Source organism: Varroa jacobsoni, unplaced genomic scaffold (assembly GCF_002532875.2).
Source record: "Varroa jacobsoni isolate VJ856 unplaced genomic scaffold, vjacob_1.0 scaffold_392, whole genome shotgun sequence".
Classification (NCBI taxonomy): Eukaryota; Metazoa; Arthropoda; class Arachnida; order Mesostigmata; family Varroidae; genus Varroa; species Varroa jacobsoni.
The window spans coordinates 223,803-240,337 of record NW_019213294.1 but is presented as its reverse complement, the minus strand read 5'-3'; the positions used below and the strand labels follow the sequence as shown (position 1 = coordinate 240,337).

The 16,535-nt window shown below is 40.8% G+C and overlaps 1 protein-coding gene and 1 long non-coding RNA gene across 5 annotated transcripts; one reads left to right on the top strand and one right to left on the bottom strand.

Annotated features, from left to right (window-relative positions):
* Nucleotides 1-286: 286 nt before the first annotated feature.
* Nucleotides 287-16,202, bottom strand: LOC111260037 (uncharacterized). Of its 4 annotated transcripts, XM_086968118.1 has the most exons (4): nucleotides 14,535-16,202; nucleotides 13,420-13,975; nucleotides 11,956-12,281; nucleotides 9,108-10,526 (listed from the first exon to the last, which is right to left on the bottom strand). In XM_086968118.1, the coding sequence occupies exons 3-4, from the start codon at nucleotides 12,154-12,156 to the stop codon at nucleotides 10,344-10,346; spliced, it is 384 nt and encodes a 127-aa protein (XP_086824244.1). In that variant the 5' UTR covers nucleotides 12,157-12,281; nucleotides 13,420-13,975; nucleotides 14,535-16,202; the 3' UTR covers nucleotides 9,108-10,343. The 4 variants fall into 4 exon arrangements, 2 of the variants coding, with proteins under 2 accessions (XP_086824244.1, XP_086824243.1); XR_002679999.2 differs by lacking the exons at nucleotides 9,108-10,526; nucleotides 14,535-16,202 and adding an exon at nucleotides 287-1,095 and having other exon boundaries at nucleotides 13,420-14,508; XR_002680000.2 differs by lacking the exons at nucleotides 9,108-10,526; nucleotides 14,535-16,202 and adding an exon at nucleotides 3,286-4,913 and having other exon boundaries at nucleotides 13,420-14,508.
* LOC111260036 (uncharacterized) lies at nucleotides 1,983-8,181 on the top strand. The gene is made up of 4 exons (XR_002679998.2): nucleotides 1,983-2,092; nucleotides 2,467-2,524; nucleotides 2,978-6,707; nucleotides 8,167-8,181. It is a non-coding gene; the product is annotated as an uncharacterized LOC111260036 (long non-coding RNA).
* Nucleotides 16,203-16,535: the final 333 nt, after the last annotated feature.

Genomic DNA, 16,535 nt, shown 5'->3' with positions numbered 1-16,535 from the left:
CTGATAATTGACAATTGTGGTTCGACCGGTGGAATATTCTTTCGATCGCTTCGGTACAGATGCAGTACAAATCCATAATTAAAGGTGTTTCATTTGAGGACGCTTTTTCCTAGTAGATGAAAAACCGCACGAAGAAGGTTCGGCTTCTATTTGAGCCCGTAGTGTTTGAATGACAAGAATGATTCGTTCAGCCTGCATTTCCCAGAATGGTCCATTTGGGACAGTTAGTACTATTATATATATATATATATTTATAGCTTTATTTATTCAGATATGTAATGCGTCGTTGGCGGCACTAAGACAGCGACCACTCGTTTTTTCAACTGAAGTCTTGGCCTTCTAAGCCATCGCGTTGATAATACATACATATTCTTAGTTGGAAATACTAGTTGAATGATTTGCGATACGGCCTAATGTACAAAGGAACGAATTATTTGCAGGATTACAAATGAAACACTTAAGCTTTTTTGTTTACTGACTGAGAGTTAAAGTTCCTCTTTTTTCTATGTACGATACAGAGTAATGACATTCGCTTTATCGTCGTACAGGGCGAGGCACTCAGATACAGGCAAGCCCTGGGAAGCCGCGTCTCGCAGCTAACACGTGCTTATTTGCTATTCTCTGTAGTAGAAAACAGCCAATTTTCTTCTAGAAGAAAACAGCAAACTCATGTTTGCTCAAATCCTGTTCAGAGATCAGTTATTATCCAATATGGTCTGTAGAATAAACGTCCGCCAATACTATAACCTTCATTTTACCGTAAATTGGCAATTCACGTTATTTTTGGTTTTGGTGCGGTCTTTGAAAAGTTCGAGAAAGATTTTCAACAAAAATAGAAAATCACTAATGGAATTGGACTTAGAAGGCTCGGAAGTCGATCATCATGGTTCAAGAAATCTTTTTTTTTATTCAGTTCGATCATTTACATAAAAACACAACGACAATTTCACCGAGCAGAATATGAATTAACAAATTGGGTCACCTACCTTAGCTTCTGTGGTTAACCTTTTTGAAACTTTTCGGGTCTCTTCAATCTCTTCTTATTATCGCCCATTTTCAGCCTTTACATTTTTGAGCCTTTTCATTTGCCACCGCCTAAAATTCAATCATGCATGAATTTTTTCTTCTCAGCGTACTTGAGTGACACTTTAACACGTTTGCATCTACCAATGTTTTCCCGTGCACGATTATTATTGAAAAGTTATTTGCGGATTAGTGAAATAATACTCTAAAAATAACTTGTGGGTGCTATAAGTCCCGAATCGAACATGTCATCTTACCTTCCTCATGACTTATTACCATATTGAATAAACATGCCAATAAAAAATAACATTCTAACATAAAAAAATAGCACTTCATGCAAAAAAGAAACAAATTTCTAACGATACTAATTTGCTTGCGCCGCATTTCTTGGCAATCTTCTCTCGTTCGTCGTTTGTATACAAAGGTTTTCGTGTTTTTCACAGAAAAACTTAGGCAATCGATGTGTACCACATTACCTAGTAACTTACGTTTCGCAGATTTTCTATGAGCTCCAGTTATAAATAGTGAGTAAACTTGTGTTTTGTGGGCTGAACCGTTTGATCGGATAGAATCAGTTATGACAACCGAAACGAAGCGTTTATGAGAGCGTGTTCTAAGCGGAGTTTTTCTATCCCGTTCAGTAATCACTCTTACTGCGGTCCTTCCCAGTTTTTTTCTTAAATCTATGTGAGCAGGTGTGATCGGTACCAGGCATCATACAGGTTTGTCATGACTAAGATCGGCCATCGTTGCTCCGTCAATAGTTTATGACGGCCCACTTTTTTTGCTAACGTCTAAATGACAAGGTAACCGTTGCATTCCAACGACCTAATTCTTTACGGTAAACCTAGGCGCGCTCTGAACGTGACCGGCTATAATATTCGTGCTATTATCGGTTCAGCGTTCGTACCTACACAGGAAGTTGATGGTGGGTACATTGTCTCCTCTAGAAAACACGCATACGTCGGAATATTATATATTAGAGTGACGTTGCAAGCGATGCCGTTATTAGCTCAGGACTTACCGCTAAACTGACTAGTGCAACCCATCTTGCTTACGGATACCATCGGTAAGGTTTTCGGATCTTGTACAGATAATCCCAAAGGCAGCGAACTCTAGGACCGTAATGTAACTATAATGCTTTTTAGAGGCTTTTGGGAAATCAATATGTACAAATTGAAACTTTTAGCTGACTGCCCGCACAGGACTCAGTGGTAGCAAATGATCTTCGGACTTCCATACACTTTTCTTGTAATACACTGGTTAAGGATGAAGTGAGTGGACTAAGATACGATCCCGTTATCGCACATAGTATAATATTAGTTCGGCAAGGTTCGTGTAGATTGTGCTGTATACCTGTTTATGTAATACACTTCGTAAAAATCGTGAACTTTGTTTTAGGATATGTGAAGATCATTCCACGTGTTCTATAATGTTTTACAGGCAAAAATGAAGGTTTTCTCAACTATTATGGTGTTTCTTGTCTTCGTGACAACTATTAGTAAGTTTATATTCACTTAGACTATATAATAGTAGTGTAACCTTGTGCTGCATAGATATGATGGGCTATTCAATACGACTTCAGCGATTTATGTTCGAAGCCTGATTTGAATTCCTACCTACGAGTACGTGAAATTAACGATTATTCTATTGATCTATTCATGTAAGTATACTAAGGTAATCAAATGTTCGGTGACGAACGGCAGACAAGTTTGTACCGAATATCGTTTAGCCAGGGCAAGGTTTAGAAGGCTGTGCCTTATAATATACGGGCAAAACGTTCAATTTTACTACGAAATTTAGTTGTTCACGTCTGCTAGCCTAAAATCAGCAGACGTATCAAAGAGAAACTATCTTGATAGCCGTATAGAATAGATCTAAAATAAAACGTTATCGATGCCTATTGTAGTTTTTTTATAATTCATAAATTGTTACATTTTTCTGACAATGCCAGTGGTTCCAGCGTCCCAGCAACAAACCAATGAGACCGGCGTATTGGATTACAGGAACGGAACTATCGTGTCTTATGGAAAAACTTATCACGTCCCTTCTGGATACCCACAAGGATTCGGCTGGTTAGTTAAGCCAAATGTAAATAGGGCGTTCAACGATGCGATCTTTAAACGTCGGCGATAGATCGGTGATGAGAAATATTAGGGCGCGTACATGCTGATATTTACATAGAACTCTCGTGAGTAGCCAATTACAGTAGAAGCATAATTATGAACCTTCGACAACAGATCGAACATGCTATTGAATGGCCGTTCGATGTTCCTCGGCTGCATGAATAAGTCAAAAAATGGAAAACCCTACGCCTTATATGTCGTACGAAGAGAAACAGGAACATAAAAATGTAAAAAAAAAAATCAAGGATGAAGTAACAATAACGATATCATTATAATCTGCGTGTCGTATGTGAATGCTGTAAAAACGACGTTGGATTAATTCGGTTTAGAAATTGGAAAAAAAATGCCCCTGTGAGCTTTTGTTATGAGCAGATCCATATGAGCACACTGACATACACCAGATACCCCGTCTGTCATCCACGGGGGGACATCCCTTACGGTTAATACAAAATGAATCTCTTATTTCCAGCTTTAAACATATGGTAGCAGAACAGCGCTAAAGGCACCATCTTCTATCCTACATAACCTAATATGTAGCATTTTATTTCACCCTGTACTTAACGTTCTGTCACGAATTAGGTGTCGTGTTGTGCCCATCGGATCAAAACTCTGCTAAATCTATGCTGCGATTTACTTATATTTAATAAGTATATGATCATTTTATACCATTCTGAGGATATAATTATATACTGTAAACACCTTTGGCACAATATGCTTATAAACTATTGTTAACAGGACGTCAAACGATTGATATATATAAAAATTTCTAGCTGAATAAAATTCGGTCGAGGTCATATCCTTTGTGTATTAAGGATGGCTGTTGTGGGTTAGCTATTAATATGACCTCTTTAGACATAAAACATTAACCTTTTGATTATATATATCGTCTATTAACACAAATCGTCTAGCGCATTGTTGCGATGCAGGTGGGGCTTGACAGTTGGCCTCTTTTACCCAAAGGCTTAGCTGCCCAAGCCATTGTGTCCACGTATACTTGTATATACTGACCAAGTAGATATAGCTACACTTGCCACCGCTTCATTCCCAAACCCATTCCGAACAATACAATATGCTCAGAAAGAAGTGTCTAAGTTGTGCATTTATCTAACTTACGCATTCTTCGCCGTTACCGTACATGAACCACTCGTGTCAACAACTTAAGTTAATTCTCGTAGCTGTGGAGATAATTGAGTTATTGCCCAAATCACTATTTTAACTTTCTGTATCAGCTGCGTTCGAATACAATCCCTGTCATCCCCAGAAAAAAAATCACCCGACACCTCACAGTCGGCAAGCGTTTCTTGGAAGCGAAACTCAAGTTTATTTATTAATCAGTAAATACTAATAGACGTGATTCACATGGCGGATGCCTAATACGCAATCGGCTGGTAATGCTAACACTGATTTGCCCCATAGGGCAGCTAACTGAGAAGTCGATGAGTGGCACAATTAGCACATTAGTTATGTATTTGCGTCATCTTTGAGTTATTGCATAGTTCCCGTCCAGGTGATAATTCAGAAAATAACGACGCTGGCATCATGAGCCGGTTTGACATATTGAGGTGATTCGAACTCGTACATTCCCGCAAAGGTTTTCGGAAGAGAGCTCCAATGGATGGGTGGACGAATGGAGATGGAAGAACTGCTACCAACAACGTCTGACAAGCATATAAAGGCTGCACCGTTACGAAGCCAAGCGCGTCCACCTCATAGTTCCCGCTGCAGTGTCCACACAACCTTGAAGCTAGATAGCTGCAAGGCACTCTATGACAAAGTCGGTCAAAGAAAACTTTTTATTTTACAGCTAAAACCGTAACGGACAATGCGGGGAGACTTAACAGCGTAGAACTGCCGTTGGGAGGTGCCTATTCGGAATCGAACCGGCATATGTATATATATATATACATACACACACACACACACACACAAAGAGGCTTTTGTACATACAATCAATCATGTTTTGGCGCGATAAAAACAAGCAGAAAGATAGTTTTTCTGAAGAAATTACTACTTGTAGCGTAGTATTTGTGGTTCCTTCATTGTTTTCCGTATGCTGCTTCCGTCCGCTAATTAAAACTAGAAAATACCGGTCGTAACGCCCAAAATAAGCATTTTATGCGTAATTACCAATCCAAAAACAAAAGTTTTCATCTTTTCTGGAAATCTATGAATTATGTACAGTCGCTGCTAGATCAACGTGTGATCGTCGTTTTTTCTGTTCCGAAATTAACAATGTCCTCCCGCCTTGAATTTGTGTGTTATTCGGCACGAGCGCCGTTTTATGTCAACTTCGGATAATTCCTTCCGCCGAATTTCACCGAATCACAAATTTTCATTTCCGACAACACGTAATTACGTCCTTACGTAATTACGTGCGAAGAAATCACAATGTTTATCTGGCCTTAACCAACTAATATTTAGTACCCATATGTAACCCGTGCATCGGCTGTTTGTTACCTATCGAGATAATGCATCAATTGAATACTATCGCATGTCCCTGAAGTACAACACTTTTGTTGTGGCAAAGTTCCGCTGTTGTTGGGTGTCGACTCCGTATCGTTGATAGAATGTTGTTGACGTTAGAGTACTCCACGAAACTGTAATTGCGCGACATTGGTGCCAAACAGAAAAGCGGAGTCATTTTTCCTTTTTCATCACACACGTATCCTGTTATGTTTTCTTCGCCCGTCATATGACCTATTATGCATCTTCACCCATTTATCTTTTTGTTACACAAAAGACATGCCGATAACGGGCACAACAGCAGAAGGCGCCGAAGCCAATACAATCAGCTGTACCGTTTGCTGTAGTTCAGGCCGAAACGGCTAGAACGACGTAAGCTCCAAGGGTAACAGCGACAGCTGATGACGGTCATGGAAGATAACGACTGCGAATTTAATGACAATCAACAATATCATAGCGGTGGCGGGCCGATTACACAACAGTCTTGATGTTCGAGACGAATCAGCGAACGGGTCAGCGAACCTTCATCTGTTTCGTCGGCCACTGTGCTCGATGTATATAGTTGTCAAATTCGAAGTGGGACGTGCGAAAAGAATCAACACCATTCGATTAACGGCTATTTTTCCCTTTAGTTGATAGAGATTAGTCGTATACCAGCGCGCCACCACAACGATGCTTGCGCGCATGCTGTCTGCGGCTGGAGGCCGTTCATCCTTGCACTCTACCGCCATTTTCCGTTTCATGTCCTGAACACTATCATAAACAAAGAATAGCATTCAGACTATCTAATACTTGCCGTGAATTATAACACAATCACTCGATTCCTTCCTTGTTGTGCTATGCGCGAGGTTACGTGTGTCATTGAAGTTAGAAATAGTGTTGAAAAAGCTAAAATCTATTTTGACATTAGTCTCATGTTCCTTGGGAAGCAGCAGCGGCGGCGGCGGCAGGAAAGTAGCGATGACGTGGCTAGCGCCAGAAGGAGAAATGCGCGTATGCTATTGTGTACCACGACTGCAAACAGTCGATCGCTTACAGAATCCGTAGACGGACACGAAACATCGGTGCAGTTGAACAAGTGACAAACAAGCAAAGGTAAAAAACGTGTACATGTAACTATAAGTGCGACCGTAGTTTGCGCAAACAGCATAGCGATCCCGCTTGTTCTGTTGGTTGCCGACTATGATAGTTATCTAACTCGTGACTTCGATTGTGATTAAGTTCTTATCTAAATGATAGCAAGGCATGCTTGTAGCTTCTCGGTCATAAATTTAACGGGTGCAGCTGGCGGGTTAACCGCAGAAGTTCAAGATCAGCCATTGTATCTGACCCGACAGCTGAACCCGCAGGTGAATGTAGACAGGTGGCAGCGGGTTACTGCAATAAGCACATGTATACGTAAGACATAGGCACAATGTGCCCGTTACCCCGGTGCCGAGAAACACACTTCATAGTTGGACTGCCGCGCTGCTAGCTTTTCATTTCATAGTTTTCATAGAGTCCTGCGTATGATTAATTCACGCCTGCATAAATAAAGCAACGACGATGCCTAAGGCCGGAGCGGCTTACAGACAGTTGCCGGCGGGTCGAAAAAATCGACGCCAACGTCTACAACTGCTTTAGCGTAAATCTCTCTGTCCACTCGTTGGCTATACCCTATAGCAAACTAGTCATACGGGGCGGGAAATTAACCAAACACCGATCGGCGGTATCATCCGTTTTGTTAGATCTTGATCGCTGGAAAGGTAAGAAAACACAAGAAATAAGAAGGAAATAAAACAAGCGAATCTTTGTCGGACGGGCGTCCGGCCTTTCGGTCGTTCCGCTGTCGAATGCTCCAACCAGAGCTATCGGTGTTGGTCTTCGCAGATGCAGAAGATCACTGTAAGGGACACACTCTGGCAAGAAGCTGATACGATACAGGTGATGTCACTTCAGCGCAGTGGTAATATAGGTTCCGCCATCTTGTAGACGCGCCATTGTCTGACGGGGGGGGGGGGGGGCTAAACGCACGAATTGGGGACGGATGCTAACCATGCGTACGTTTGTTGCGCATAGCATATAAAATCGCTGTTGGTAGGATGACTTTTAAAGATAGTTTTTGTTGTTTGTGAGCGAATTTCTGCGAGGCGAAAAGGGAGGGAATATCTTAGTTTAGATGTATGCAAACCTTCGTGCTATATCAGATTGTTATTTTTAACTAGGGTTTTTGATCTGCGTTGGATGTATATAGATTTTACAGCTATTATTATTAAAATCATTGTTGTAAGTGTAGGATCATACAGTTGCATGGATTTAATTCAGCTTATTTCTGCATATAATGCTCTTTCTAAGACTAAGTTGTGCAAGAACCATGTGGCCTTTAAAGTTTAAATGAATAATATAGCAATATCTATAAGGTTCTATCTATAAGGTGTAAGTATCTATAAGGTGATATCCCAAGCATTGCCCCTTAACAGCTTTTCCAGCCAGCTGAAGGTCAGAAGATCCAATTAAGTGAATAACTTTTAGAATGACATAAGTTTATATAAGCGGTGCCGTCTACTTCTTTCAGTTTTTATTCGTCGTTGCCGACGATACAATGTAAGCATCTAACCAACGTAAATGGATGTGTTTCTGCTACGAAGTTAATATCACGTCTGTTGGGTTGCCCCTATCGAAATGTTCCTCATCGCCTTGTTAGGCCCTCAAATAGGCAGGATTTTCCAGCAGTCATCAACCGTCAACGAAGTGACACGTGCGAAAAATGCTTAGCTACGAGCCTGAGGGCATGCGCCTTATGGCACTAGCCCTAGCAGTGTGCTAAGGGCCTGAAGAGCCTGAGTTGTGAGGCACTCCTGGCCGAGGGTTGACATCAAGGGAAAACCGGCCTGCATAGCACAAGAGTGAAATTTTGGATTGATTCTTTAATCGATTTCGGAGCGTACAGCTGTGATTCGATGAAGTCCTAAAATAGGCTGTCTTAAAACCAGTGTACAAGCATATATTGTATTGAAACGGCTTAAGGTATTTTCTCTTCCATAGCATTTATATAGTGATAGCTTACGCTCCCAGTCGAATAGATATATGAACTGATAACATTTAACAGCAGTCATTGTTGCAATGCCATGTGTTTAGTTTTTTAATTTGTTATCGTCCTTTCAAAAGCTTGTTCATACCTGCTTGTTAGTGTAGCAAATACAGCCAGCATCAGCAAGTCAGAAAGGGAAAATGATTTATATTCATTTGCACCTCATTGCTATCATGAGTTCTCTGAAAAATAGCTCAGTCAGAGATCGAAGCACTGACAGACTATGCACGCACATTGACGATCAGGCAAATGTGTCAAGGGTATTACGTTCACGACGCTGCTACTCATATCGGTCAGCATCCAGAGATACTAATGGATAAGTAATTTCGTTAAGTTGAAATACCAGGTCGCACAGCTTCGCTATGATTAACTGAGAAAGAAACAACACTACCGTGGCGGAAATAGGAAAGAAAAAATCATCCAAATATCTGTCCAGATATATATATTCTAGTTAACTTGCATATTTGTCGTTGCAATAAAATGTTTGACATGTCTATTTATTCATATGGGTACGCAGGTAAGTACGATGCACGAGCACGACAATCAGGTCTGTCAAATGTAGCTCACTGCTTACAGCAGTAGCCTGTGTTTTTCAGAGTGCGTCCGTTTTAAAGGACGTTCATTAATTGTTGAATGACAGCTGCTAGCAGGTATTCGTTCTCTATTCAAGATTGGGTTAAAACTAATCAACCCGTTCGCTCGAGACGAACTCCATTCAGACACGTTCAGTTTCCACATCCGAAAGACAACGCAGCCATCTTTAAAAATCTAGCTTCAACATGAACATGGTAACGCAAACACGCGTGTAAACAGTCATAAACGTCGAAAATAACACATTTACAATCTGAGTAAGTCTCAATTAGTCGTCATCGATTGCAGCAAGGATACACATACATACACTCGCAAGATGTCGATGATTGATTCGGCAGAGAGAATCAGATTTTCTATTGTTATTCTTATTGTCTTCAAAGAGGTCACACGGTCCGCGACGCGTTTCATGCAACAAAATACCGGCAAAAGCGTAGTACTCGTCGTATTCTGTCGTGACTCTACAGCTTGCGCTGCGGCCAGGGTCGACTGTGCTCATTAACGTTGTATGTTTCTGTCCGTCACGAATCGCGGCGTCTTGCGCTTGAACTCGACCTGCCGTCAGAAGCCGGCCCATCCGTCTAAACAAAAACGTACCCCTACACGTATACGTTATCAAGCAACAGTAGCCATAGAACGAATAGCCATAGCAATAATCTCAAAAATACAGGTTGTTTGTCCGCAACGAACAACCAAACCCCTCGTAGCCAGCCGTATCAGCCGGTGTACCAGTATCATCAATTATAACGTTCACAACAACAGCTACTTTAGGAGGAGAAATGTAGTCGTGTTCTCTGCCTGACGACTTGTCCATTGCCGCATTGGCGGTACTTGTAACGCCGTTGTCTTATTTAGCCAATAGCGTGGAGTTGCAATTATGACGTTCGCAATTACGTCTTCGCACGCCGTAAGCCATTTTCTGTCTTCGCGGTTCACGGATATGTACGGCCAGAGTTGTTTGCAATTACTCGACATTTTCGCAGCGTTGGCGGCATGATTAGACGTTACTAGTGCGTAGATGATTGACAGGCTTGATTTAAATTTCTATTCTACACATATTCCAGTGATGTTCATCACATCTGTCCTACTGGGTGCTTACGAAGCTGAGCCGGCCACGAAAGCCGCTCGTATTCATCGATGCTGGCATGACCGTTGTTGATAGAAGTCACTTTAATGATTGACAAGAAGTGACTTTTTACGCGCGTAGTCTCCGGCCTGACATTCGGCTCCGCGGCTTCAGTTTCGAAATGCTCAGTCTGTGTAAAAGTTATGGCAAAAGTTGTTGATTAATATGTTTGATTTCACTCAGCTTCTGCGTACATCATTGTTCACTTATGCTGAGCATAATGGCGATGAAATTAGTACTGACGGTAGTTCTTTACTGCTACTACTAACGAACTAGCTTGAAAGAATCAAGGTGAGCTGGGCGAAATTAGCAAAAGCCCTTCCCAGCCAGTGATAGTAGGATGGTAATGCATGCCGGCTCATGTGTAAGTCTATTTACCCAAAGCTAAAACCTGGTAGTAAGGCTGAAGGCTGAATCAAGGCTCGAAGCATCGAACCTGATTTGTGCAGCAGTCAAAATGAAAAGCATCTACATTTCATGTGCTGATGAGAATTCCTGCACAACAGTTAATAGGCAATGATATGGTATTCTGAAGGAGGCCTCATCGCGAGCGGCCACACCAGGATACATCAGGACACGGTCACGTTTATAGTTCACAAGTGTATCCCGCAGAGAAACGCATCAATCAAGATCAAGTACTTATCTGATTGTTTTAGTATTCTGAAGTAGCATGGTCTGTCTGAAGCGGACAGCTGCGTGCTTTAGATAGCAATTACAATAGCACTGCCATAATCACCGCATGACCATTGTCGATGTCGTACTAAACAAACGAAAATTGTTTATGACTCTGACTGCCATCGGGATGACCTTTACACCCTGCGAAGACTTGCTTCCTAACCATAATGAGTTCTATAGTCTACGCACGTGACTTTCCACCCATGTACACATCGACTCCGAGCGTATGCCCGCTATAACAGTGCACAGCCGGAATCAAAATGGGCTTAAGAGACAACTGTTTTTCATTCGGCCAGACGTTCTAATGGCATATTGTGTAACAATGCCTGATCTTTTTTTTATTTGATAAAGAGCTGCTACCTGCGAAGAGAAAAGTGTAGACACTGAACGTAAAATGTAATATTAGTTGTCCGCGTTGTCCGTTGCATAGCAATGACTAGACGCCTAAACAGAGCCTCGTTATAGGATGACCAACCCGGCGAAACGGGTTTTGCCCCCTGTTTCAGCCGGGGTAATATAAGGTATAGAAGTTGGTTGAGAATAATTATACAGTAATATCGACAAAACTGAACGCACATGATCAGTTTAGTAACTGGCTGAAGCCGATAGCTTTTAACAGCGTTAAATAATAGTAGTGTGGTCTCATTATTCACTATACAAGTGTGTTCGACGATAGAGAACGGTAACTTGTGCACGGCGGCCTTTTTCTGCGAAACACTAGCTGTGAGTAACTGGCAATAGCCACAATATAGCTCTTAGTTGACTTTATCGTTGCTTTTAATAACGAGTAGTTTTACAAATTATACATCGATATTAAATTAGTTATACATTTTCATACGATTCATGAACAGAGCTTGAACTGATTCGTTAAAACTGTTACCTACCGATAGGTAGGCCATCACTACCAACAAGTGCTTTGCTCTCAGCGTGGATGTTACCGCGTGTAGCAATACCCTGTACGGGTAACCACCTTCAGCCGAAGTTTCGCAGACCGCGATTACCTCAGCGGTATGGAGACGCACGAGCATCACCCCAGCAGTATCACAATCTACTGTAACTTTCGGGACCATCGCTAAGTATCCCATCAAATAGCTGGCTTCTAGCGCGTAACGAAGCGGTTCCACGTTTGGATTCGAATCCCGATTATCACGGGTCTCTTGAGTTCAGAAGACGCTATTCATTACCGCACTACTGGGACACTAACTATACCCTGAAACCAGCAAAAAAAAAATAAGAGAACATATTTCGGCCGATTCTATGGGATGAGCCCAAGGAATAAGGCACTCAGGTTTGGCTCAACCTGCCAAGAAAGTGCTACTACCTACTGTTAATGTTCTATAAAGTCGGAGTGATTATGCACGATTCACATTAATGGCATGGTGTATCCGACGTCCGAAAGACGTTATCACCACGTCTTAATATAAACGTTACCACTGGCATGCTTTTTTGTTCTAGTGTGGAAATTTACCAGCAATGATAGCTTACATTTTGGCAGGCACATTGTACGCTGATAAAGTGAATTGAATCGCAGGCCTGTTGTTCAGTACAAACGACTTTGGCCTGACCTAACGTTAAAGCTACTTTGCCTGAGACCTGAGAACTAACTACAAATTGGGTCATTCACTATATATATTTGTCATTTGCACATAAACCTATCTACAAAAAAAACATCGCTACTGTTAAATGTTGTTCAATAGAAAAGAAGAATAACGTGCTAAGTTGAATGACGTACCAAGGATAAGAAGCTCTTTTATTTTTGTTTGAAAAGCTGGCTTTATATATAATTCAAATTAGTAAACGCATTAATGTTTGCAATATTTCCAGCTTGTCACACAGAAGTAAATATGTTTATGCACATTTTGCGCAACTATTTTCCATCAGGATTACGAAGATCACCAGTATTAGTACTGTCTATAGAATATAGCAAAGATCTGGTTAGACAGGAGAGAACAACCTTGAATATTTAATTCGCTAGCCACAATTCCGGCTGATGTCATAGTGGTCGAGAGATATAAATGCGGAGCTTCGTCTCCAGCTATTTGCTTATAGGTAATAATCACCGACAAATCCGTGCCCGAAATCAATTGTCCGGGGAATATATTCACACACAAATAAAAGGTCCTCACGTGTCTTCAGAAGTAGACGAACGAAAACCAATGGGGTGCGGGTCTTCTCTCACTTCGAACAGTATCCATAAGCAGACGACAGAAAAGATCAGAAGGCTTTCTACGGCACTACTACGTTTTGTCATCGTTATGTATAAAGCAATGACCTTCTACTTAGGTAGATCCGAACGCCATTCGCATGCTTTCGCGTTTGACTGTAAAGGAATCGATGGTTTTACGTACCATCAAGGATAGATAATCGCCAATTGTGATGCCGCCGATGACATCTGTTTGGACCTAATTATCTATAGCCTTCGCACGTGAAAAGTCATCCTCACGCTGACGCTCGCTCGAATCGGTTGGACTGTCATATGCAAATCTACAAATTCGTAACCTGATTAGTAAACATGCGTTATGGTTGTGGTTAATTCAGGTTTTGAACATTCAGAGTATTATAGTAAAGTCGTGTTTATGTACGCGAAACTGTAATCGATCATAGCTAAGTGACAGGCGTTTCCGTTAGTCCTGAATCAACGGCTTGCTCTAAACAAATGATATAAAATTTTGATTGATGATCAGAGCAACCTAGAATGCGAATGTGCTGCTCTGTCTAGGTTAACGGTGCGACGGTTCTCTTTTTAAAAACTGTAGCAACATAGCACAATGTCAGAGGAGTCAGCTGTTCGATACGACGCTTGACGGGCCGTTTGTGCCTGATGATTGCGTCCACGTTTGAGAAGCCACACATCGAAAGCTATGTCGCTTGCAATGGAGCTATTAATTCTGTCCGTTTGAGAAACTGCAATAGACGGAGAACAGGCGCGTCTTAACTATGCACAGCAGAAATACTTAAAATATACAGCTGCTTCTAGGAGACCTGAATTTTTTCAGTTTACTTGTGTTGCCAGCAGCCACAAAGTTATTAATGGGCCTGACAAATGGGCTCCGTTTTGGAAACCCAGTACATACCGGTTGATTTTGTGTATCGAAAACTGTTCTCATAATCTGAAATTGAATGAAATGGCGCGACCTTCAAGCTCGAGTCGCCATATTATCTATGTAACAATTAAGCAGTGTAGTGCAAGCCTGCTTGACATTTGTTCAAAAGCGACATAAACGACCGACTAGAGATAAGTAATATCTATCGGTTAGTTGCTACTCTATTCGATGTTTTAACTAGCGGATCCGTTTTTTGTAGGTCCTTCGCAAACAGTTTACCTGTTTACCGAGTCTATTTAGCAGCTACAACAAAAAAAAGCTGTTCTAATTCATTCTGGGCCGTATTCGCCCAACCTAAAGCCGACGGTATCCGATAGGGTGAATCGTGTCATCTGCCCAGATCGTTTCATTACCATCACCTTTAATAAATGGATGACAGAGGAAGTTCCATTTCAACTTCGACAGCGGTTCTTTCGACAGAATCTATGACATGCCAACTGGAAATGAAGAAACAATACCTGTGAAACCGGGTATTTATTATCGTTAGGCTAGTCGAGTAATTATATATCCATGTACCCTCTAAAAAGTCGACATTTAATTTACTACAGCAAGACATTTAGAAACCATATAAAATTAAGCGATCCTCGTTTCTCGCCAAGTTTATTTATACGCCGATATTTATATTCAATAATAGTGAACATTATTATAGTCAACCTACAGCCCTCTTCATAGAGTAATCAGGGCGTAATAATAAAGTAAAAAACAAAAAAACTTTTAAATATTGGCCATTTCCTACCTGAGCTGCATATGAGGCAAGTGAAAAGTTTATTTGAAAGTAAAATATCACTTAGACTTACATAATTTTATGTCCTTAATCAATCTAATGGCGAACATTCTGCATAAACTTTCCAGGTCTAATTGCAAAGTCCTAAATGATTTTAACTTTTAACTTGCAATTATTTAATATCAGAATAGAAAATATCACTAATGCTAGAACAGTAGAAGGCTGCCTCGACTAACGGTCCCGTAATCATCGTTAGAGGCTTAAGCCTGTCTGACAATCTTTTGGTTCTTGGAGCTTTCACATACAGGGTTAATTCTTGTGATCACAAATCATACTTAGTAACGTACTTATAATGGGCCTTAGCTATTTTGCCATGGAAACTAAACAATAATTGGCGGTAGCGAAACCCTGCAAGTGATAATTTTTACAAGTAGGATCTGTTTAAAAGAGCATAGTGGCAATATGTCGCCCTGAGAGACTGTCACAACCTCTCAGGTTTTTGACTCGAACAGCTGTTCAGGCTACTGATAGGAATGACTATCGAATGCCTCCAGAGGTCTTGTCTTAACTAATTCGAATGTAGTAATATAAAGGCAGGATTCACATTAAAATATTTATATTTTGTATTATTTAAAGCATTAATGCGTCTTAGGTGCTTTGGCGTGTCCTGTGCCTATGACGCGTCGACTTTGTAAACTATTATAAATTATTCTAGGTACCAGATAGCTAGCAGTCGCTGGCATCAGAACGTGCAAAAAATGTATAAAATATTTTTACTAGTTAGAATCTACGCGTCAGATACCGGCGTGGTGGTGCGACCGTTTCGAAAACCAACCACCGTAACGCTATTACTATAACATTACACGATAGGATTAGTCAGGTTTCATGTAGTTTCTGCACAAACGGAAGCTGTCGTATGTCCGGGTTAATACTAAATTGCATGCAAGTGCTGCACATAAGTTTAAGCTGTTCTGTCTCGAGAAGGCATCTACACGTTTTTGTTCGATTAGGACGGCACGTTTCAGGACAAGCAGGGACGCCTATTATGATGAAATGTTTTAACCTGAACTACGCATACGAATCCTTGTACTGAAGAAGTAAATATTTTAATGCGTCCTCTGTCCTTATTAGTCTAACACACATACAAAAAAAAAACGAAAATTCTGAAATGCTTGCTTGCATGATAGAAAATTAAAAAAAAAAAAAAAAAGCATAACCTGACCTGGATGAACGTCTAGATAAGCTTGATTGACTGCCTCCCCCACTCTGAAATAAATCCTTGTTCTATTCTAATAAAGCTGGAATAATAGCTATTCTAATAAAGAACTATAATAGTGGTTCTGAATTTGTTGTATGCAAACTAGACCTGCTCCTCAACAAAGAGTTAGCTATATTCTGTACACTTATAGCTTAACACTTATATATATTTAGCAAATTCTATGGCAGTCCGTTTTACAACTAAGAAATAGGCCAATCTTATGCTAATTAATTTTAACTTCATAGAATAATGTTGTAACACTTGAAATAGCTGCAGCCTGCTCAAGCGTTATAAGAAAAAGTTAATGTTCTGGGTCAAATGCCAGACTCCTCTTAGACAACTCGGCAGGTACAAGTTTTCTTTTGTGCGTCAAATGAC